This window comes from Triturus cristatus, chromosome 11 (assembly GCF_964204655.1).
Source record: "Triturus cristatus chromosome 11, aTriCri1.1, whole genome shotgun sequence".
Lineage (NCBI taxonomy): Eukaryota > Metazoa > Chordata > Amphibia > Caudata > Salamandridae > Triturus > Triturus cristatus.
In genome coordinates this window covers 298,816,792-298,840,832 of record NC_140594.1, presented here as the reverse complement: position 1 = coordinate 298,840,832, position 24,041 = coordinate 298,816,792, and the positions used below count along the sequence as shown (strand labels likewise).

Here is a 24,041-nt window from a genome sequence, read left to right as displayed (position 1 = left end):
TGAACAGCAGGAGGACTGTCGCCAGGTCCTGGGGCAGTACTCTCCGTTGTTCTCCCTTGTCCCGGGTAGGACTCACCTGTGCGTCCATGACGTGGACACAGGAGACAGCCCACCTGTGAAGTCCAAGATCTACCGGATGTCAGACAAGGTGAAGGACAGCATTCATAGTGAAGTCACTAAGATGCTGGAGCTAGGAGTGATTGAACCTTCTAGCAGCCCCTGGTCTAGTCCGGTGGTGTTAGTACCGAAAGCTGCACCACCGGGTGCCCAACCAGAACTGAGGTTCTGTGTGGACTACCGGGGACTGAATTCAGTGACAAAAACTGATGCTCATCCGATCCCTAGGGCGGATGAATTGATTGACCGGCTGGGAGCTGCCCAATATCTAAGTACCTTTGACCTTACTTCGGGGTACTGGCAGATCTCTTTGACTGATGGAGCAAGGGAAAGGTCAGCCTTCTCCACGCCCAATGGCCACTACCAGTTCTGTGTGATGCCCTTTGGGCTCAAGAACGCACCTGCCACGTTTCAGCGCCTGGTAAACCAGATCCTCACCGGAATGGAGAGTTTCTCTGCTGCTTATCTGGATGACATAGCCGTCTTCAGTAACAGCTGGGAGGATCACTTGCGTCACCTGCAAGCTGTTCTCCAGGCCCTGAGACAAGCTGGATTGACGATCAAGGCCAGCAAGTGCCAGATCGGGCAGGGGTCGGTAGTGTACCTTGGACACTTGGTGGGTAGGGGAGCGGTGCAACCCCTCCAGGCGAAGATCGAGGCCATCATGGCCTGGGAACCCCCCAAGACACAGACTGAGGTCCGAGCATTTTTGGGCCTCACGGGATATTACCGCCGCTTCGTGAAGGGGTACGGTACCATCGTAGCCCCCCTCACGGAGCTCACGTCCAAGAAACAACCTCGACGGGTAGTCTGGACGGAGGCTTGTCAGCAAGCCTTTGAGAGATTGAAGAAAGCCATGTGCGAGGCCCCGGTCTTAAGGGCCCCAGACTTTTCCAAGGAGTTCATTGTCCAGACAGATGCATCAGAACATGGCATTGGGGCAGTGTTATCGCAACTCAACGAAGAGGGTCTGGATCAACCCGTGGTCTTCCTATCCCGGAGACTACTTCCCAGGGAACAGAAGTGGAGTGCAATAGAGCGTGAAGCCTTTGCAGTGGTATGGGCTCTGAAGAAGTTGCGGCCATACCTGTTTGGCTCGCACTTCCTGGTTCAGACCGACCACAGACCCCTTCGTTGGCTGATGCAAATGAAGGGGGAGAATCCCAAGTTGTTGAGGTGGTCTATTTCCCTACAGGGAATGGACTTTCAGGTGGAACATCGGCCTGGAGTGGACCACGCCAATGCAGACGGTCTCTCAAGGTATTTCCGCCTTAGTGATGAGAACTCCCAAGGGGTTGGGTAGCTCTCCCCACTTTCAGCTGGGGGGGACGCGTGTTAGACCTGTCAGCCCTTTGGGTGGTCCCTCCTCATCATTATTTATTTTGTCCCACTTTTGCCTCAAACCCTGTGTGAATTTTTCCTTTTTGGGAACCACCAGACTTTTTCGTGTTGCTACAGATTCAGGGAACCATTTTAGCTACCCCTGAAACTTCTGTCTGAGGGCCTGAAGCACAAAATGGTGGCCACCTGTGACATCACCAGCATCCACTGGAACCTACCAGCACCTTCCAGAACATTCCAGGAGATTCCAGAACCCTGTGACCGTTGGAGGCGGTTTAGAATGTTGGGAGGATAAGAGAGGCAGTTGGCAGTTGGCACCTGACTGTTGAAGAGAGAGCAGCACAACAGTGAAGGAGGAAGGAGTGAAGCAGCAGGGGTGGAAACTTGTGCCTGGAGTGGGGTCCATAAACCCACCCTTGATACTTGTCCCTACTGATGGATCCCAGCCTATAGCCCTGTGTGGGAAGAAGACAGAAGAAAACCATCCTAAGGACCTGGACAGCAGGAACAGGCCTTAGAACCAAGAAAACAGCAAGATTCTGACCTGAGAACTGGTTTCCCTGGAGTCCGGCGTCGAGTAGCCTGAAGACCTGGAGCCCGAGGTGGAGAAGCGGCGCTGACTGAAGTAGCAGACGTCGTACCCGGAGCCGCCTGAGGTCGTGAGAGGGCGCCGACGGGGGTCGAGAGGAATACCAGAGGTCGAGGAGGAAGTGAACCGAGGTCGAGCGAGCGGCGTCATCGGAGGAGTGAAGTCCGCCCTCCGGAGTCGTCGGAGACCGAGGTAGAGGTGAACCGGAGGTCGGGAGTGAGGATCGCACTCCGGAGTCGCCCGGAGCCTGTGAGGAGGAGCACCGGAGGTCGGGGGTGAGGATCGCACCCCGGAGTCGCCGGAAGTCGACATCGAGGCCAGGCCGGCCGACGTCATCGGAGCCGAGAGCGCCATCGGACCGGAGCCGCCCGAAGTCGACATCGTGAAGAGACTGCCCGACGCCGTCGAATCGGAGGTAGAGATCGAACCGAGGCCGCCGACATCGGACCGGAACCGCCTACTGGCGTCGTCAAAGAACTGACATTGTGCCGAGGCCGCCGAGACCGAACCGGAACCGCCTCACGGCGTCGACACGACTCCAGCGGCGTCGGAACATCAGAAAAAGGGCAGTAAGTGGAGTAGAGGGCGCCTAAGGCCCTGTGGAGACCTGAGAGACTGCTCTAAGGGGCTAGGGAGGTGCTGAAACCCACCTGACTGTGCCTGGGGTGAACTGGGACTAACCTAGAGAGGTTGTGTGGAGAGAGAAAGCCAGGGCACTGGTATACCCCCCTTGGATCTACCTCAGATTAGGCCTCAGCCTTGTCCCAGCCAGGGAGTAGCCCCCCTCAAGCCTTCCACAACCCTACAAGCTGTGCCTGGGCCATATCAGCCCTTAAGAAGTGAAGTGTCATCTGATTATATGAGGGGTGCTGTATACTTGTAATTATTTATTGGGGATACTGTATTTATTGAGTTTTTACCTATTTATTGCTGCACTATATTTATAGGTCCACAGGACTTGTTGGTGTACAATATTTATTGGTACAGTATTTATTGCCTCAAAGTATTTAATTGTCTGTATATATTGCACTTGTATTTATGCCCTGTTATTTATGATCACCCCTATTTATTTCATCAAACAGCCAATATTTACTTGACCTGCACTAATTGAAACTTGTATATTGTGATTGACCTATTTATTTTTCCAATCAGCAACTAAGAGAAAAAGATAAAGAAAGAATATTTTCATAATTTTTACGGTGTAGAGTCGTTTTTGGAACGGATGCACGCATGGTTATTGTATGGGTATATTGTATGCTTAGCACTGCGCCTGGTTCCTGACCACTCGAGCCAAGCTACCACAGTGTGTTCGAGGAGTCCACCACCACCCTGCGGAGTGGGAGTGGGCTGTTTCCAACACCCATAAATTGGTAAGATACCTCAGTTTGTAAAATACTAGCTGCTGACGCTTTCTGGGACCAGCAGGTCGAAAGCCGACAAAGAAAATGCAGACTTCCAGCCTCCCAGGGTTAGTCATTTGAGAAGCTTCACATTTTCCCGCCCTGACACGTGTTACTGCACTTTAAGAAACTTTGCAGAACGAAGCCACATCTAAAAGAGATTTATTAGTGGTTACTCCTTTGCTCTTTCTTTATTTGCAAGACAATAACATAATAAAGAAGATTAATATGAATGTTCATTAAAGGCTACCTAGAATTGTGTTCATCAGAGAGCATTACTGACAGCTCGCAACTATCAGGACCAAAGTCTTATCAGATATATAAATTGATTTTATGAGCAATCCAAAAGAAAATGAAGCTTGTGGATTACATTTTGACTGCTGTAGAGGAATAAATAACAGCCCAATCGTTTTTCCTTAACAAGCACGAAAGTGAAAGCAATTTCAAAGCCAAGCAAAGTAACGCGGCTCACTAAGAACATCAAAGAACATCAAACCAGCAGAGTATGAGGCAAAGCAACCGACGCCTGCTGAGGGCCCTTCCCTCTTTGATGTAATGGAGTAAATGTCATCCACCATCTCCGCCAGACGGTGAGGAGCTCCAAGAGGGAGCTCCGAGGCTGAGGATTGCTCAAGCGAGCTGTAATCCTTATTTGGCCTCGTATCCCGTACATTGGACCCCCGAGCCAATACCGGAACATTCGACCCATGCTGGGGAACCTATCTGAATGAGGATTCACTGCCAGTGGCCGGGACGCTTCAAGAAGGGACAGGAGAGGTGCCCCGGCATCCCTGGATCCATCCCTGGATCGATGGTGGTGACTGCGGCTCAAGGTGAGACTGGGCCTTTGTTTTCGAGTGTGGCCCAGGTGGCACTGCCGATGGGTGAGGGCTTGAATGGCTGGAGTGCACGACGAGACTTGGTCCAGGTGCGGACCTGGAGTTCGCTTGAGGTTCTCGCCCAGGCTTGAGAGGCCTGCACTGCACCCTCACCTCCCTGAAGGCACAGCAGATACTGTAAATACATAGTTGGTGGGGCCCTGACCTCTTGTGATTTAGGAGATACACTGCTAGTAATGTTTTACACTGCAGTTAATATGGCACTTTAAAGTTTAGTGTATATACTGCATAAAATTGTATGATAACTACCTCCCTGCCTTATGCTTGATTCCGGACTGTGCCTCTGCATTTCTTCTTCGGCCTGAGTCCTGATTGTATCTCGGAAATTCTACCGTTCAACCATGCGCCTACCTTACCCCGCCCGGAACTCGAATCTTGTGCGCTACGGACCAAACTCCTGGTCCATTAACTACCCAGACAAAATGACCAGTAATGCAAAAAAGAACTTCAAGCATAGTATTCTAAAACAACACCCGGAAACACTCATTGTAGATAACTACCACACAGCGACCAACTGCAACACGAAAACTAACTTCATTTTCTACACTAATTGCTCGGCTAAATGGAAAAACACCTTCTCTCTTCACCTTCAAGTCGCCAAGTCAGTAATCATTTCCTATGGTGAAAAAATCTCCACTTCCATCTCCCCGACCTTCAAAGGGGAACTCACCATCTCCATCTACAGAACTGGAACCATTCTCATACAGGCCACCGACCCGCACCTCACCACTTTTGACCGCCACTTCCCCACACTTCTTTCCTCGTTAACTCAACTGAGCCGTCAAACCATATCTCCCCAACCCACCATCACCCTTACTAATAACGTGGAACTGATCCCATCTCCCTGCCCTGAAGAACCTCTCTCCAACTCATGGACATCCACCATCACTCACTGTAATCACACTACCCCTATCATTACTCTCCGACGCCAAAAACCCACAACTATTACATCTACTGAGCACACTAGGAACAACAAACTCACAATTAACAAACACCACAAGACCGATCTAGATCTTGACAGCTCGGACTCTAACCTCTTCCCTCCCGTAACCGAAATCCCCACAGGCACTCTCCGCTCGACCCGTGATAATCTGCACCCTCCCTCACAAACTACCTCTTCCTCCAACACAGACCCTTTTCCCCCGACCCTTACGTCCCCCATGTCCAACGTCGTCTCCAATCCAGTGGTCTCTCTCCCCCCTACTACCACTGCACACTCCCCCGCCGATGTCCCACTTCCACAGACACAACCGGTCTCCACCGATTACCTCACTGACAACCCCCGTGACATACCCATGGCCAACGTCGTCACCAATCCTTTAAACTCGCTCCCCCCATTATCACTACATGCTCCCCCTCCGCCGTCGCACACCCACATACACAACCTACCTCCACCGCTAATCTCATTGAAATTCCCCAGAAATCTGACTTCTTATCTAGAATTTTTCTCCCTCCTCACTTGGACAGTAGACCCTCTACTCCTCCTTTGAATCCCTTGAATGGGAGCATTACTAATCCGGCTCCCCGCGTCCAACCTCTCCCCTCTCCTAACCCCACTGAGTCTGTCCAATCCCCGACCCCTGTTCACTCTCCCTCCAAAGACCCAAGTCATTCTCGGCCCCTGCCTAAAACCTTAAACTTTTTCAGCTCAATAGCACAGCAACTGAACAGAATGGAGCTGAAAATTAACTCCCTTGCTGCTGATTTCCTATACTTACAACAAGATCTTCTCAACAGGATCAAGCCGCCGTGCTCCCTCTCCCCGGGTAGATTTCCTCCCACCCCACTCAATACCGCTCCCTTGGCCCCTCAGTGCACCCCTCGTCCCTCCAGTCCATCAGCGAGTCAGGCACTTCGACCCAACCGGGATCGCCAACCCTTTTCGATACCGAAACCTGATGAGATCAACGACTCTTACCTCACTTTGAGCCAGAAGTCAGCCCCTTTCCCCATCCCTGTTATTATCGGCACTAACAGAATCCCAAAAAATGTCCACTCGCCTAGACCTCCTGCTCAATACTCCTCTATCCACCTCACTCCCCCCATCATCGAGGCTCCCCGTCCTCTCTCTTGCATGCTCCTCAACTGCAGATCAGCAGTACAACACGCCACAGACATTGCTGAAGCACCACTCGCTGAAGAAATTGACATCGCTTTCCTCACTGAATCCTGGCTCAATGTCCACTCCACACCCATTCTTGACATTCTCACCCCTCCAGGGTACACCATCATCAGACAAGACAGACCGATCAAAACGGGGGGGGGGGGGGACTAGCCATCATCCACAAGGCAGGAATTCAGATTACCAAACTTAAACCTGCAGAATACCTATCGTTTGAATACCTGGGTGTCGAACTCAGTGCCAAGGGCACCTCACCCATCAAATTTCACACCATCTATCATCCTCCTGGAGAGCGTACCCTTTTCCCCGAAGAACTAACAGACCAAATATCACGGTTCTCCATAACAGACACTAAAGACGTGTTCCTGGGTGACCTAAATATCCACTGGAACGACCCAGAAGACTCCACTGCCCAGAACCTATCCAACCTACTTGAAATATATAACCTCAAACAACTCTGCAATAAACCAACTCACATCAAAGGTGCAACACTGGATGCGATCATTACCAACAATTATCTGGTCTCTCTGACAGCGATTTCTCCCATTGACTGGTCCGACCACCACCTCATTCTGTTCAAGATTGATGTACTTGTCTTCCACCAACCTATTCGTGATGACAAACCTAAACACTGGACCAGAAATATCAAAGCAATCTCTTTATCTGAACTCGAATCCAAGATTCATGCCCATCTTCAACTCCAACCCTCATCATCGACGGCCGGTGACCTCACTACACACTTTAACTCAAAAATGACAGAGGTTCTAGACCAAGTAGCTCCTCTCAAACTCAAACAATTGAGGCGAACCAAATCTAAGCCCTGGTTTAACGTGGTTCTGAATGAGGAAAGGCGTCAACTCAGACAAACGGAAAGGTCTTGGAGACTAAACCCCTCGACCTTACACCTAGCGCAACTTAGATCTGCTTGGCAAGCGTACAAAAAACACATTTTCAGTGAAAAGGCGTCTTTCTTCCGCAGCCAACTAGATCTGGCAAAAAACAGACCGAGAGAACTCTTCAACATTGTCAAAAGCCAAACTAACTACACTCCCTCTCAAGAAATCAAAGCCACAAATGAACGTTGTGAAGAAATTGCCACCTTCTTCACTAATAAAGTCTCGAAAATTGATCAGTCCTTCATCCAAACCTCTAACCCTCCTTCCCTCTTAACCTGCCCCACACTAAACACCCCATATCATTCGGAAAGAGTCCTTGCCAAGGACAATCAGGTCTGCCTCCAGCTAAAAAACAATGCACACTGGTCCGACTTTGAGCTAATGTGCATAATGAGGTTTTCAGTATAATTTCTAACCTAAAGCCTTCCTCCCACACTATGGACCCCATCCCATCCACAATCATAAAAGAACTTAACCACACCATTTCCCCTTTCTGGACTAAAATCATCAACGCCTCTCTCACCTCAGGCTGTGTCCCAGACTCCTTCAACTTGGACAAATCACACCCATTCTCAAAAAAACAGGGGCCGACCCTAATGATCTCAACAACCTCAGACCTATCTCCAACCTCCCATTCCTTGCAAAAACATTGGAGAAATGCGTTCTCCACCAACTCAACAAACACATTGATGAGTTCAACCTCTTCGACACCTTTCAATCAGGATTCAGGAAAGGCTGTAGCACGGAAACAGCTATGCTCAACGTCTCGGACGATATTCACAAGGCTTTAGATGAAGGTGATGCCTGCCTACTCATCCTTATTGACCTATCTGCGGCATTCGACACAGTAAATCATCCAGCGCTTCTGGAGACCATGTCGAAGCGCTCCGGCATCAATGGCACAGTACTAAAATGGTTCACCTCCTTCCTTCAACACCGCTCACAACAAATTAAAATCAACTCCTGTCTCTCGAAGCCAACAAAAGTCACACTTGGGTCCCGCAAGGCTCGATCCTCTCCCCGGCCCTCTTCAATCTTTTCATGGAGCCCCTCACAATCATCTTGAAAAAAGTTGGAGTGAATTACCACATTTACGCTGATGACACCCAAATCTATTTCAAAATCAAGTCTCCCAGCGACATACAACACCTCAATGCCACTCTAACGGAGATCCAAACTTGGTTCAACGCTAACCACTTAAAACTCAATCCAGATAAAACAGAACTAATCCTATTCTCTCCAAAAAGCAACCATCGTCCAATCCAAGAGTGGCTCAAGAATCTGGTCACCCTAAACTGCCCCATCGTCCTATCCGACTCAGTTAAGTCTCTAGGCATCACCCTTGACAAGAACTTATCTTTGGAGACCCACATCAAAAACTCTGCAAAAAGTGCTCTTTTCTCTCTAAAACACCTCAAGAAATTGAAAGCTTTTCTTCCCCATGATGACCTCAAGACAGTAGTCCAAGCCCTAGTTCTCTCTAAAATCGACTACGGGAACGCCATCCTAACAGGGACTCCAAAAGCTCACCGAGCACCTCTAAAGGCAGTGTTGAACATGGCCGCTCAACTCGTATCTGGAGTAAAAAGATTTGATCACATCACTCCAGCTCTCAACTCCCTCAACTGGCTTCCCATGGAAGGGAGGTGTATTTACAAACTGGCCTGCATCACACACAAAACCCTTCACTCTCCGGCCCCTAACTACCTGAACAACAAACGGGTAAGAGCAGGTCAATCCAGATCGCTGAGAAGCTCCAACTCACACCTTCTTATTCATCCGAAACTGAAAAAGAAAACCACAAAATACCGATCGTTCTCTGGCAACGCTCCCAGGATGTGGAATGCTCTCCCTATAGTCCTCAGATGCAACCCCTCCTTCTCCTGTTTCAAAAGGGACCTGAAAATCCATCTCCTTAACAAATACTTTCCTGACCAACGTCAACTAACCTAGACTTTAATATCCGAGTTTACTCCTCTCTCTTGACATTCAAGGATAGTTGGCTACCTGACTGTTAACCACCTTATCTTCCATGCTGTATTTTTTTTATCCCTGGTTTTGCTTCCTTACTGCCTACTATGTAATGCAATTTCCGTCTGTTTTTCTTTACAGTATGTATGTAAAGCGCTCTGATACCTACGGGTCAAGCTAGCGCTATATAAAACTTTTAAATAAATAAAAAGCGGCCGCGAAAGTGATCGCAAGCGCGGCCAGCGTTGCGCTTAATGAGCATGACGAGGAAAGCCATATGGCGCCTCTGCTCATAAGCGTGCGCCCGCGTACATGCACTCACTCGCTAGGCTGGCCATGGTAGCATATTTTCAAGCCCTTACTAAAAGTCTTGCCAGACCAGCGCATGCTTCAAACTCGATAAACGAAGCCATGTTGATTACAGATCAAATAAATGAGGGAGAATGGCAGATATTATCTAAAACGTATCCATAGCGTCAAGCTTTGTCTCCCAAAGCAAGATTTTAGACTGGCTGTTCAAGCCCTAGGCAGTGCATAATTTGTAAAACAATGAATAGAGTGCACAAAGTTCTGCTCTGTAGCCCGTGCAATCAAACATTGGCACGCCCAATGCTAAGGATGATAGCCCTAAATCAATCTCATAGTAGCTCTTTATTCCACTCCCACACACTACCTTCCCCTGTATCTCACTCTTTGTATTGTTTTTTTGCATATTTATATAGCGCGAACTCGACCCGAAGGTATTGGAGCGCTTTATAAGAGCACCGTATTTACATTACACATTCAGGCACAGGGAGATTACGTGATTTGCCCAGAATCACAGGATGTGAACGCGACCTCGAGGCTCGAACTCTGGTTTCGGTAGTTTATGCCGACGGACCACATCCTCTCCCCACTCTTGCAGGACCCTGTTTTCTCCCTTTCTGACAGTTGTCTTTCTTTCTCTTTCTCTTCCTCTTTCTTTATCCTTTGTGTTTTTCCCTCTCTTGCTCTCGGGAAATGTCTCATCAGGAGACGTAAGTGCTGGGGGCCCCCACCGGTTCAAATTAAGCATTGGCCCTAATCATTTCTTGTATACACCATGGAAATACACTACTGACTGGACAGCCTAAATTCAGCCCAGCTCACCTCCATTCTTCAGCACTTCTGGCCTCGAATGCAAAAAGATCTCTGCCCTTTAGAACATGCCTTTTATCGCTGAACTGGCTTCCCGAGTACACACGTGATTAGCTTTCTGAGATAATAAAACTATCCTCACGGAAAGATATTAATGTTTGTACTTGAGGACAGATATGTTTAGAGGGTGGTCTTTTCTCAGGAGAGGGGTGTGCACCTGAGGATACATCGTGTCAGCGCGGGGCGTTTCTTTTGCAGAGTTTTGCATGTTTGCACTTGAGAACGATATGTTAATGGGAGTTTTTTCTCACAGAAGGGGGCCATGTTTGCATATAGAGGGAGGTATATCATTTATAGAGCGCAGTATACTTAGAGGTTTTTGTTTTTAGGGAGGTGTTATCACGGAAAGATGGTCATCATGTTTGTACTTATGAATAGATATATTTAGAGGGTGGTATTTTCGCAGGGGGGGGCGTGTGCGCTTGAGGTCACACGTTAGCGCGGGGGCATGTTTCACTTGAGAATGATATGTTTTTGGGGGGACAATCCACAGGATGGGGTGCATGTGTTGTTCATATCCATTTCTTAACCTATTGGCTAGGGGAGAGGGAAGCGTTTGTACTTGGGTGATGACGTGTATAGGGTACTTGGCACAGTTAGACGGGCACGTTCACTTTCGGGAAAACATGTTTAAGGGGGTGATGTATTTTACTGGAGATGGGGCCGTGTTGTGCAATGTCAGCAGGCTGCCCCGTACCGGTTAGAGGCACTGCCATGCCTCGGATATTCATTCTCTCTGCCAAGTCCGCTCTGAGCTCCACAGCCTGTTTGAGCCGGTCTGGGTGACTCAGGAAGGCCCTTTGTCCCCCCCTCTCCACACCCCCTTTAGGAAGTGATGACCCATAAATAGTTCCTCTTCCTTTTGAGACCTCTGAGCCGCCCCCTCCCCCTGCTCGCGCCACTACCCCCCTTTTGGTATTGTTGTTGATCTGCCGCTCGCTGCTGCTGAAATCACCTAGCAGCTCGCTTGCAGGGGGGTTACATCAGAGGGCGGGGGGTGGGGGTGCTGTAGGAGTGTCCCATTCTGATCGGCGATTGGCCGCTCCGAGGGGGGTCGTGGGCTATAAAGGCCAATAAGAGTCTGCACTCACAGCAAGGACTGTGGGAAAAACCAAAAGGTAGTCGTGGCTACAGGACATCGAGGGACGCTCTCACTGGGACAGGCGAGGCGGCAAAGTTCAACTGTGGAAGCAGCAGCCCCTGACACACTACGGGGGACACCACTGCTGCGGTGCCGGTTTCTGCAACGACGGTAACCTAACGGCGTTAGCCACAGACACCTGCAGCAGCACTGAGCGAAGGCACCCGGGCGAGCTTTGAACGTGCCCAAGGTAAGAGACGCTCTTCACCCATGCTGCCACCCTATGGCTACTCAAGAACCCCCCCCCCCACACACACACACACACTTTACCCCCATGGGCACATGTAGGGACAGGTGCCTTCCGAACAGGACAGCTGGAGTTCTACTACAAACCTCCCTGGTAGCAAACACGTCTCTGTAAACGGATTACATCCCCGGTTACTCTATATAGAGCGCGCTGTGATTTTGCTCTGTTCTGCGAACAGATTTCTCAGAAATGCGGTACTGATTTGAAGCATGGGGTACACGGAAGGACCCCAGATGCTGAATGACGCTCGGTGTGATTCAATTTCCTCTGACACTAAAAACAAACAAACACTGAATAGAGATTTGGCAGGGGGTGGGTGGATTCGCATCTAGTTTATACTGAGTGGATGTTCGGGTTATACAGACTACACGTTTGAAAAGAATACAATTTTGGAAATCAATGATCCCCACATCACGGATAGCAGTGCAATGCATGTAAAGCGTACACGTCTGACCCAGTGACGTGTGCCCTAGTGAGGACGCAGTTCACGAAGAATCGACCCCCGTCCCAGCTGTAGATTGGGGGCAACCTTGCATGAATTAAACTATATGTAGCTCGTCCAGCAAGTCGCAGGGCGTCTCGACACTGGATAGAGTAGACACTTTTTGCATGAAAGATTAACGGGCCTCGTTCACGGTACAGCACAGGGCCCTTGACTCGAAAAAGGTTATATTTTGGGGAGAGGGTGGCGAAGGAGGAAGAATATATTACTGTTTTATAACTTCTAGTGGTAGCATACTGTGTGCTAGCGCCCACCTGTTTTGCTTTAGTTGTTAGGCGCACGAGGCGCAGTGATGTGTTGCTCCCTGACCCGGCACCGCATGCTCAGGCGGCTCTGTTCACGAGCCCTTTCTTTGTTTGACCTCTTCCCACAGCCAAGTCATGCCGTGCCAGAGGATCCTGCACGTGGACAGCCCGCTGAGGGACAGCGTGCCCCTCACCAAGAGGGCCGGAACCAGCATCTACCTCAAGCTGGACAACGCACAGCCCACGGGCTCCTTCAAGATCCGGGGCATCGGACACCTCTGTAAGACGGTATGTAGAGGTCTCCTGGGCAAGGGAATGGGGGAGGGGAAAAACACCGGGGCCCAAGAGAACTAGCATTGACAAAGGCAATCCGTTTTTAATGTGCCTACCTTTGTAAACGCAGGCGTTCCCAAATGCTGTTTACATGTGATGCATGCGCAATTGGTTGTCACATTAAAGCCTGAAGACTGCCCTATTGGCTTTGCCACCGCTAGGGGGGAAAAGTTGCAACAAGAACCGTGTTATGTATAGAATGCATATAGGAGATAAAGAACGTGACCAGCAGTCAGATGATTGGGTACACTTTCCAAATGCAAAACAGTCCCTCGTGCATTTCATCGGAACCGCTTTCTGAAAAACCAAATGTGACAAGAGAAATACACCCATGTGCGGAGTCAAAGCCCACTCTGTGACTATTTGGGGGGGGGGGTCGACTCGTATCTTCCACTGGTCTAGGAAATTGTACATCACATTTTGCTTCAGCCCACCACAGCATGCGGAAACGTGTCGGCCCACATTACCCGTTGGCTCCCATCAATACGAATGTGACTGCACACGCCTGTGCACACTGTTCGCATCCGTTTAATTATCAGTCAATGTTATAATGTTTACGTGACAATGAAATACTTCAGCTGTCTGCAATGACTGCTTGGTTAGGTCATGATTTATTCATGTCTCGTTATAAACAATAATATTAATAATAAAACGCATGGTGCAACTGAAAAGCTTTTTAGTTAAAACACTAGTAAAACTCCACCTCACTTTTAATTTACAAATGCTTTTGCAAACATAGGGGCAGCCATGCATTTTTATGCTTTGCTTTAATTTTTGTGGGTTAGGCTTGCAATAAAAAAATTAACCATCACACTCACTTGCCGAGGCTACACCTACTGGCTTTGCCAATGCTTATTTAAAAAAATGGTAACAATACGTCAAGCACAGCCAGACCTAGAAAAAACTTGACTAATAGGTTCGAGTTGCATATAAAATATGCACCACGACAAGTCACCAAGATTACACCTAGAACCCCTAAAATGGATACCCCCTTAACCACTACCCTCACCCCTCCTCCCCCCTTTCTTGGTACTAACTTTCCTACCTGCCTCAACATCCATCAGCTACCGTAAAGCCCCTAATAGGCGTAACTCACCTTTGTTTTCCACCTCGCAGCTGCACACTCTCATACTGTGCTAACCCAACTACATTAGCATCCACCTCACGTCTGTACCCACTGCCAGACAACACTCATTTGTGAGTCCCAATACCCACCAAGTACAGTTTAACCCACCGACAGCGGTTCATCTTGCCAGGTTGTTGTTTTTAATGTCCGTACATTCTTACAGGGTTCTTGACTGGCCTGGTTTGCAAATATGAAATCTGGAGCAGATGCTGTGCATAAAATAGTTCATGTCCAGTGGCAACCCCAGGCCAGATAATGCTGGTGTGATTTATTCTTACAATCTGTGATGTTTTCAGCACCTTTTCTAGAGGGGTTCTACTCCAGTTTCCACTGGTAGGGTAGGCCTAGCCCAGTTCCACCATGGGTTGAGACAATATTCTGTCAATAGCCACTCTCCCAGAAGAGTCCATAGCTCTGAATATTATAAATATACTAATATATGGGAGTCTCACAAGATTAGTGTCACTCAGTAGGACCTGAGAGAGTGCCATGCAGTAATTTTATGTTGAGATTGGCATCAAAACTGCACCAAAAGCTCACTAATTAGTGTTGATCCATGGAAGGTGGTTCTTATATTAGTGTTTTAAAAGCATATTAGAATGTTCTATGGTTTTTTTGTTTTAAAATTGTGGGTACGGATTGCCAGTAAGCCTCAAGCCCCACATGCTTGATGTTAGAACCCATGAAATTTTGTCCTGAGGAAGGCGGCATTCTAAATGAAGTATTCCCCGAAACGTGCATCAGTTGTTTTTAGATCCACCTGACACTACCCAACAGGGCAAAAATGATAGATCAAAGACACAAGTACCGAAAAATGGATTATGTTAAAAGTCCAGGACCAATTGTTTTTACTGTGATGTTCGGTATAAGTCTGAATATACGAGTGTTTGAATGTGTGAAGTTAGGGACCGCCTTAGCGCCAAAGGAACTAGTCTTCTTCTGAATGAGTTGTAAAATGTGCTCAATCAAGTGTTTCTCACACTGACGCATTATACATATTTTTTTGATGAATTACTAATTTCTGATAATAACAGTGAAATTGTTAATACATGTTTTCATATCAAAGTAGAAAGTGAATAATTGTTATGGTTTTTGTTAGACCATAGATAGTTGTTGATGAAAATGCAATTTAGAAGCCATGCTGGTCCAGTGGGTGAGGGCTCTGTTGAAAATGAGGGGAGGTAGAGATGTAGTAAGTGAGAGGAACTCTCCGCGTAGGGTGGGAGCCTCAGAGGGCTGATTGTGGTGAGGAGTAGGGGAGGCACAGGGTTGAGGAAGAGTGTTGCGATAAGCTGCTGGTTTAATGTCTGCCTTGGTTTCTTCCACAGTGGGCAGACCGAGGCTGCGAGAGGTTCGTCTGTTCCTCAGGTGAGTGCAGCAGTTTGGTGGAGGGGGGGGGGGCGGGGGTCTCAAAGCAGAGATGGGGCACCAGTCGCTCTTATCTTTACTCAGACTAAGGGGTGCCTGGGTGCTTTCCTACCATTCCATCAAGCCCTACAACCCGCTGAGACAACCTGGTTCAGTTTCCTGGACCAAGGGTCCCAGGCCAGAAGCAGCTCCCCCTGCGGTACTACGGTACTGCTGTAGTGAGGGTGGCAGAACCCAAACACCAGGGCTTATCCTGTGCAAGAGTTGGGTATGGACAAATCTGTTCAGATCACTAAAACTGTGTACCTTAATGTTGTGGAAATCGTTCAGCTCTGAAAGATCATAGATCTAGAAGATGCTGGGGCATGGCCAGGACAATAGGCATCAATAATAATGCACATACGCAGTATGGCGCGTTCTGATTCAGAAGAACAGATCTATGTAGCAGGAATGTGGTGGATACCAGGGGTGACGCATGGACTCAATCTTAGCACCACCTACTGCAGGTCTGACTTGAGAAAGACTCACCATATGCATACTATAGCACGGAAAGAAGACCGATGAGTTGTTAATCTGGCCATAACACTCGTGAATACCTTTCACGGTTACCCCTGTGCCCCAGATCATCTTAATTCCGTCAGTATTCTGAAGTGCCGGGGCCGAGGAAAGTATTGCAACTTGTCTTTAATGTCATTTACGGGGTGTGGTTTGAAGAGTTCGTGTATGTGATGCAGTGTTGCGGAACGTCAAATTCCAGGCATTATATTATTAAGTGCCCGAAGCAACAGTCCCTATTGCGCGTCCATCCTGGGGGGAGCTTCATTTTTTAAGGCCTAAATCAACACTTTTAGGATTAAGACAAACAGCAAAGTTGATTACGCAAGCGATGATACACCAAGAATGGTGTCAGAAATGAAAAGGTAGATTGAGTGGTCTTGGTGGCTATTTTTTGCCCGTTGTAGATGTTTCTCTGTAAAACGTGTTGCTTCCCTTCCACTAACCATGCTGATTGGTGTTGTCTTGTAGGTGGAAACGCTGGCCTGGCAGCGGCCTATTCGGCCCGGAAACTAGGCATCCCGGCCACCATCCTGGTACCCACCACGACTCCCTCTTTTACAATCGACCGGCTGAAGGACGAAGGGGCTGAAGTGTCTGTAGTGGGAGAGGTGAGTGATGCTGCCTGGTTCAGTGGTCTATTGTGTAGGCTCGGTGTGCACAGGACTGGAGAGATCGCTGGGGCTGCACAGGTCTACGGTGCATCTCTGAGTATGTGGGTCTAAGCCGCTGGCTTTGAATGCAGTGATAATCTGTGGTGCAGAGATCTATGGTATTAGATGGGGGTGCTGACTTAGAATGCAGCTCTGAAGCGTTGCTTCAAACTTGGTGTCTATGGACCTCGAGTGCTGGGGCTGTGGATGTGTGTATCTGTGTTGCTGGCTAGGCGTGGGTGGATCTAGATACCAGGTGGAAATGCCAGAAATGTGTCTCCTTGTCTCAGGTGCACAAAATGTAGGTGCTCACTGAGAGTGCCTGGGTCTAGTCTGTTGACTGGTATCACAAATCTGCAATGCATGAGTCTGGGGCTGGCCAGGAGAGCAAGGGTTTGGTGCTGGCCAGGATTGTGTACCTGTCTGGTGGTGGCTACGAGTGCATGGGTTTGGTGGGCTAGCAATCTCAAACATGTCTCCACTGCTCCATTTAGTAAATGTCTTCTTTCCTCTAAAAGATGCTGGATGACACAATTGAACACGCCAAAGAGATGGTGAAGAACAACCCTGGCTGGGTGTACGTGCCGCCCTTTGATGACCCGCTCATCTGGTATGTTAAATGCGGTGTGCGTGGCATGCTTTGAAAAAGTTGCATGTGACACTTTCGTGTGTGAATGATGGGGGCTGGTGGTTTGGGGGTAGGGTGGTGTGATGTTTCTTTTAGCCATCTGAGCAAATGTTGCTCCTGACTACAAAGGTTGATTAGAATGTACAGAATGTCTCATCTGGAGCAAAGACACTGGAGTTTGAGTGATTTGCAGGGGGTGTGATGTTAGGAATAATTGCCAAAGGGGTGGAGCCCATAGACAGAAGGGGAGCTGCATGAGAAATTTACATTAAGGTGGGTGGGCTCAGGCGTGGTACAAATGTAACAAGAAGACCATAGGGCATGCACCGGATACTGGGGGATGAGGGTCTGAAGCATGAACTGTGGCCCTTCGAATCTGCACGGCACACATGAAAGGTGTCGTTTTCATGAAGATCTTAAATCTCTCTCTTTACTCTGACAATATGAATGAAGACTCTGCCCTCCGCGATGCTGGCCTAACCAGTGCTTCGCAGGCATCACTTCCTTAATGCAGCTAATGTGAGAGCTCACTGGCCAAATCCAATGTAGCCTCCGAAGCGAAGCGTCCATGCCTGACTCGCTGAATATGGCCTCCATCCTCTGGGGCACCTTATCTGCTGGCCTCACTAACTCCTCGACAGTCATTTTCCTTGGGTTGCACTCCAGGACTAACCCTCTACTCCCAATATGGCCCCTGTTCTTTTTTCTAGTGCTGTCCACACTCACTGCCTTCTTTGACTCATTATCCTGCTGTTTCCATCGCAGGGAAGGCCACACGTCCATTGTGAAGGAGTTGAAGAAGGTCCACAACTTTAAGCCCGGAGCCATCGCACTGTCAGTGGGTGGAGGCGGCATGCTGTGCGGGGTGGTCCAGGGCCTCCGCGAGGTGGGATGGGAGGATGTGCCCATTATTGCCATGGAAACCAGAGGAGCGGACAGTCTGAATGCAGCAGTGACAGCTGGGAAACTGGTGACCCTGCCTGAGATCACAAGGTAATGGTGATGGCGTGGTGAAGGGGGAGCACACCGTGGGGCACAATCACTGAGGGAGTGAGATGGGGAGATGAACTGAAGAAAGATGGGCATACATGTTGAGGGGAAGATAGGCCCAGGCACAGAGATTGAGACGAAACAGGGACTGAAGGAGGGAAATAAATAGGGGAAGATGGGCATGGAGCAGCTGAGGTGGTGGACTCGGGTACAGTTAAAAACCAAGGCCGCGAGATTGATGGCTGCACACAGTCGCTGATCTGGGCACAGGCCCTGATTCAGAACTGGGCAGAGGCTGAAGGGGTGATTGGATGAGGGACTAAAGGATGTATATACAAAGGGGGAGATGGGCTTAGGGACAAAGGACCAGATTGCACAGGGACAGAAGGACAGGGATGGGACAGTGGCTTAAACAGAGGTCAAGTACAGGATTTGAGCCATAGGTGGGTACACACAGAAGAGGAGATGGACATAGGCACACCGATACCACAGGCACCGACCCTCAGATGCTCATCCCACACTAATCCTGCCTATGTCTACTCCTAGCTGTCCAACACCAGACACTCACCACAAATGCCAATGCCCCCCGCTCTGTGCTTTCCTACACCAGGCAACCACCCTTCAGCTTTCCATCCCCACATTTCCTTGTTATCCTACACCAGACAGCCTACTGTGGCTGTTCATCCCTACTCCAAACACTCTTACTCAGCTATGCATCCCTTGTTATCCTACACCAGATACCCACCCTCAGCTGCCCAAGTCCTCCCATCCTAATGACTATACCAGAAACCCACCCACAGCTGCTCGCAGCCACCATACCATGCTGAAATACGGCATTATCTTAGCTTTTGTACGAATGTGCATGCTCCCAGCTGTCCCTCCACACCTTCACAACCACCCTACACCAGAGACCCACCCACAGATGTGCATCCAAACTGATAACATCATACACCAGACACTTATACACGCTTGCCAATCTCCATAAACACCTATTATGCCACACCACACAAAACCATCTAAAGCTGTCCATCTTTATGAATCCAGAGTAGCCTACAAGGGACACTACCCTAACCCACCAATCCATATCCAACTCCCCATCAAACACATCGATCCGTCGTCTAACAAACACCATTCTACACAATAAACTCACCACAGCTGTCAATCCAGACTCATCCTGACTATCCAACAACATAAAGTACACCATCAACACAGCCATATCTGCTTATTCCTACTCATCATGACTATTCTACACCAGACATAACCCAAAAGGCAGCCTTTTACTGCCAATCATAATAACATCTTACAACAGACATGGCCACACCTCCCACTCTGTGGCATGCCAAGAACACATTTCAAGTTCGTGTACCTCACATGCTCTGCTCTTCTTTCTCCAGTGTGGCAAAAACCCTAGGAGCCAAAACAGTGGGACTGCAGACGCTGAAGGTGGCCCAGACACATCCAGTCTTCTCGGAGGTGGTGACGGATCAAGAAGCCGTCTTGGCTGTCGAGCAGTTTGTAGGTGTGTGCACTGGTGATGTGGGGCTACAGTGGTGCAGGAGGGAAGCAAAACAGAAATAAGTGAGGCAACAGATCCTACATATATGGTTAGAGTTAGAATACCAAGTACAGAATAGCACAACGTTACTTGGCTATGATCGTTTTACACCACTTCACGGTCAGAGAGTATCACCAGGATAAACTGAGATGATAATTATTGTATCTAGTGAGGAGGAGTGTGTCTCTCCCTGCACGTTTACCAGGACTGTACTATGTGAACAATGTAAAGGCCGTGCATTTGAAAGCTGCCCTGTTAAAGTTTTAGATCACTTAGAATTTACTAGGCAAAGAGAGTGGTATAGTTTAGTCCTTTATTGAAATAATCTGACATTCCAGCCTTCAAAACAAGAGACCTCTCTGAACCAAATTTAAAATAAGGGAAGGGGACGGAGGACCTTCTGAGCTTTGTCAGGTGCACCTTGAAGTCACTAACCTCAGCTATGCCTTGAGTAGCATGACCTTGTGCTCTACATTTTGCAATGTCATTATGGTGTCTACAAATAGAAAGATGTCAGCGAACCTGAGAGGTGTCAAGGAATGTGGCTGATATTAGGATATGGAGAACCATGCATGGAAGCATAGCAATGCCCAGACAACCACATGCTTAAGACTATTGACTACCTTCATCGTGGTGTCTGCCCTATGTTATTTGGTTCGCCCAATGTACCTTTTCCTCGCTTGCATTTGACTTTTCCATTGTGTTTTATTTTCACTGTCTAAATCTATTTCCTTTGTGCTCCCCTCCTCATTCTTCCTCCTGTTACATTTCATAATCCTTCACCCTGATCTCCACAGCTTCTAACACAAACCCATATGATATTTATATAGAACAATTAACACCATCCTAGGATCCCGTTTAGCCCTGCCATGCTCTTTACTTTCCATTCATTACTTTTGATGTCACCTAAGTAAACTCATTTCCGTTTAGGACAATAACCAGGAGGTAATCTTGACAGTGGAAATATTGATATATAGGAGGGTTTGTTTTCCCTCCTGGTTGGGTATATCTCCTCAACTTGAAATTCTAGGGTCTGAATGATGGATAATACGGCGATACTGTACATTTTCCGCCATTCTAACCTGCTGATATTAGAGTTGGTAAAAACCACCAGGTCTGCGAAATTTGCACATACATTGTAGTCCCTATGAATTGTGCCCATGTCTGGATTACTGGCCAATTGTAATGAGGACATTAGTCATCTGCTCATCATTTGCCAAAGCTAGTGTCTTTGTTTCTCTTCCTCTTTTTTTATTCTTCTTTTATTCTTCTATCTGGATACATTCAACGTTGCTCGACATGGCTTTCACCCTGTGTCTTCTCCTTAGCCCTCTCTTTGTTTCTTCTGTCCTTCTGTTGTCTTGCATGCTAAGGTACACTTCCCCTACATTTCTTGGATTTTCCCAAACCGTGTGTCACTTGGTGGAACCTCCCACTGCCATATTACGGTCTAACTTCATCCATGTTGTCTACCTCCTTCACAGATGATGAGAAGATCCTGGTGGAGCCAGCTTGTGGGGCTGCCCTGGCTGTCGTGTACAGCAACGTGGTGCAGCGACTGCAGAAGGAAGGAAAGCTGAAGGCTGAGCTAGGACCTGTGGTCATTGTGGTTTGTGGAGGAAACAACATCACCCTGGGACAGCTGGCACGGCTAAAAGATCAACTAGGAATTCAGACAACACAGGGGGCATAAAGGACCCATTTATCCACATGACTTGCCTTTTCATGTGCACCTAAATTATCACTGGAGTTTTATCCAGGGACTGTGCTGCTGTTCGTACTCAACTCATCTGCGAATGACGGTTCAACTCATCCCTACTTGCCAAGTGGGGCTTGGCTTATTATCTCCACAATCCTACCAGGCGTAAGGCTCATAATCTGCACTGTCCATGCAGGCCTATTTCAATCCGTACAGTTCACCCTCAGATTAGCTCACAATTTTCTTCTCACCCCTGGATCTGTCTGCAATCTCTCGTAGATCATAACCTCCTGGTCAAATTTTCGATGAGTCTGCACAGTCCATCTACAGCAGTTTCAGCAATGTGTAATGTCCAAGCTCTGCTCGTAGTGTGTACTGTACAACCATGTGGTCACTCATAACCAAGTCTCGGCACAAGCACAATCCATGTATGGAGGGTTCAACAAAGGGGGCTGTAGGCTCAGGGCACAATGTTCTAGGTACACTCTTGAACCAGGGGTCAGTCCAAAATGTGTCATGCATTTGCGCGTCAGGTCACATCTTTACTGTTGAAGAGTTTAGCCTCAATCTAGACAGACCATATAGGGCTCACTCACAAGATATGGGGTGGTTCTTCATACACGCTTGGCAGCCTCTTCCTAGAATATTCACTACCTCATTAGCCATACTGTCCAAGGAAGCCTCCACATTGCACAGTGGCACTCATAATTCAGGTGAGTACTGTCTCCTGGATCTTATATCCTGCCTTTCCAGGGGGAAATGTGTTAGAAGAATTTCAGGGAATGTCCTAGATTACCTGTTCATGAGCAACAGTTTAATGAGAAGATCCAGGAGAAGAATTGGCAACAAGACTAAATTAGCCAATAGTGGGGATCCTTGAATGAAACCACTAGCCAATGGAACAAATATGCAACATTTTTACAGGGAGCACCACCACAGGACATTGAAGCAGACATTGTAAAGCACCTACCCCGTGTGTTACTTAGACACTTCTGCTGCATATGCAGCCATTGAATACTTGATGCTGGTTGCAACCGTGCAGGAGAGAAGACGTAACCACCAGACCACATACAGAAGAGTGATCCAGAGACCTAGCTCTTACACTTGATGTCTAGCTCAAATAACCCAATCTAATACCCCATACTGTTTATTGTTTTCATATGTATAATATTGTTAATACTGTTTTTTTAATAAAAGTGATATTTTCATTAAAAAACCTTTATTGCTGTCGTAAAGATGTCTGTCTCGCGAGTCAGTGTACAGAAAACCAAGTCCAACAACAGTGCATGACAGTTGACAGGGTTACTGGCGCCCCCTGCTTTAATTTCCATTTAGTTTATAACTACAGGCTGCTTAGAAATAGAAGGAAAAAGAAGTTGTTGTTGGGTTTGCAGCAGGGCTGACCCAGACTTGGTGTGCCTGTCAGTACTTCACCTACCTTTACTAACACCCACTATGCTGGTTTGCCTACACACACCCATCACCACTTGGCAAACAGCAAAAACGACTGCTATATGAAGCTAACAATATTCTTCTATTAGGAAAAGCAACATGTCAATCACTACATATTTGAAATTACTGTTTAAACATACTTTTCAAAACAAAGTACAATTTTTAAAACATATATATGAGCATAAAACAAGCACATGAAAATCAACATACAGAACCATGCTTACACCGGAACTATCTGTGAACATTTTGCGTGACTGGTGCACCCCCAGCCTCCCATAGCTCTCTAACTCCGATTGTACCTACGGCTGCCTATACTTTACAACCGTTTTGCTGATCCTGATGTTCTTCGTTGCACAACGCAAATGCTTCTTCTGCCACTTGCCTCACAGGTGATACCCTACCCCGATGATGCTCACCTTGTAACCACAATGCAAAAACGACATCGAACCTATTCCTAACTAACCCTAAATAGCATTGTGTCCGTTCTTCCCAAAAAGCACCTGCAGAACATCTGTTCAAGCCCTGGTACTCTCACATCTGGATGGTGGAAATGCCCTGCTCCACAGTCTCCCAAGCTCCTCCCAGGCCCCATTTAAAGGCATCTTACATGCTGCAGCCCATCTCACCTAGGGCCAGAAGAAATATGATCACATCATCCCCATCCTGATGGAACTCCACTGGCCGCACCATCTTCAAAATCAGCTGCATTCTCCGTAAAGCCATCATAGCCAACACATCTGCCTATCTGACTGACAAGAGCTCATCATCTCTGGTGGCTCTTGGTACACCAGCAACCAGGTCACTACCAGACTGGAGAGACAAAAGTGTTGAAAAGAGAAAAAACAATGCAGCAGGCATTTTCCATCTGTGCTCTGAGGATCAGGGACAACATCTCTGTATTCAGTGGACTGCCACAACGCTGTTCCACTTTAGGAAAGTATTGAAGACGCACCTTTTAAAGAATACTACATTATTGTATTGTAATTGCATTTATATATCGCGTACTACCCCCGACGAGGCGTCGAAGCGCTTTTTC

At 48.0% G+C, this 24,041-nt stretch overlaps 1 protein-coding gene across 1 annotated transcript; it reads left to right on the top strand.

Moving 5' to 3' along the window:
• Nucleotides 1-11,602: 11,602 nt before the first annotated feature.
• On the top strand, nucleotides 11,603-22,773 carry LOC146784094 (L-serine dehydratase/L-threonine deaminase-like). Its single transcript, XM_085636456.1, has 8 exons — nucleotides 11,603-11,842; nucleotides 12,775-12,934; nucleotides 15,434-15,473; nucleotides 16,500-16,639; nucleotides 17,200-17,291; nucleotides 18,075-18,302; nucleotides 19,694-19,818; nucleotides 21,339-22,773. Exons 2-8 carry the CDS (start codon nucleotides 12,782-12,784, stop codon nucleotides 21,545-21,547), a joined length of 987 nt encoding a protein of 328 aa, XP_085492582.1. The 5' UTR covers nucleotides 11,603-11,842; nucleotides 12,775-12,781; the 3' UTR covers nucleotides 21,548-22,773.
• The last annotated feature ends 1,268 nt before the right edge of the window (nucleotides 22,774-24,041 follow it).

Coding starts and splice junctions, on each gene's coding strand:
- LOC146784094 (XM_085636456.1), top strand. CDS start 12,782: ATGCCGTGCCAGAGGATCCTGCACGTGGACAGCCCGCTGAGGGACAGC. Junction 17,292..18,074: donor TTTGATGACCCGCTCATCTG/GTATGTTAAATG, acceptor TTTCCATCGCAG/GGAAGGCCACACGTCCATTG. Junction 19,819..21,338: donor GGCTGTCGAGCAGTTTGTAG/GTGTGTGCACTG, acceptor CCTCCTTCACAG/ATGATGAGAAGATCCTGGTG.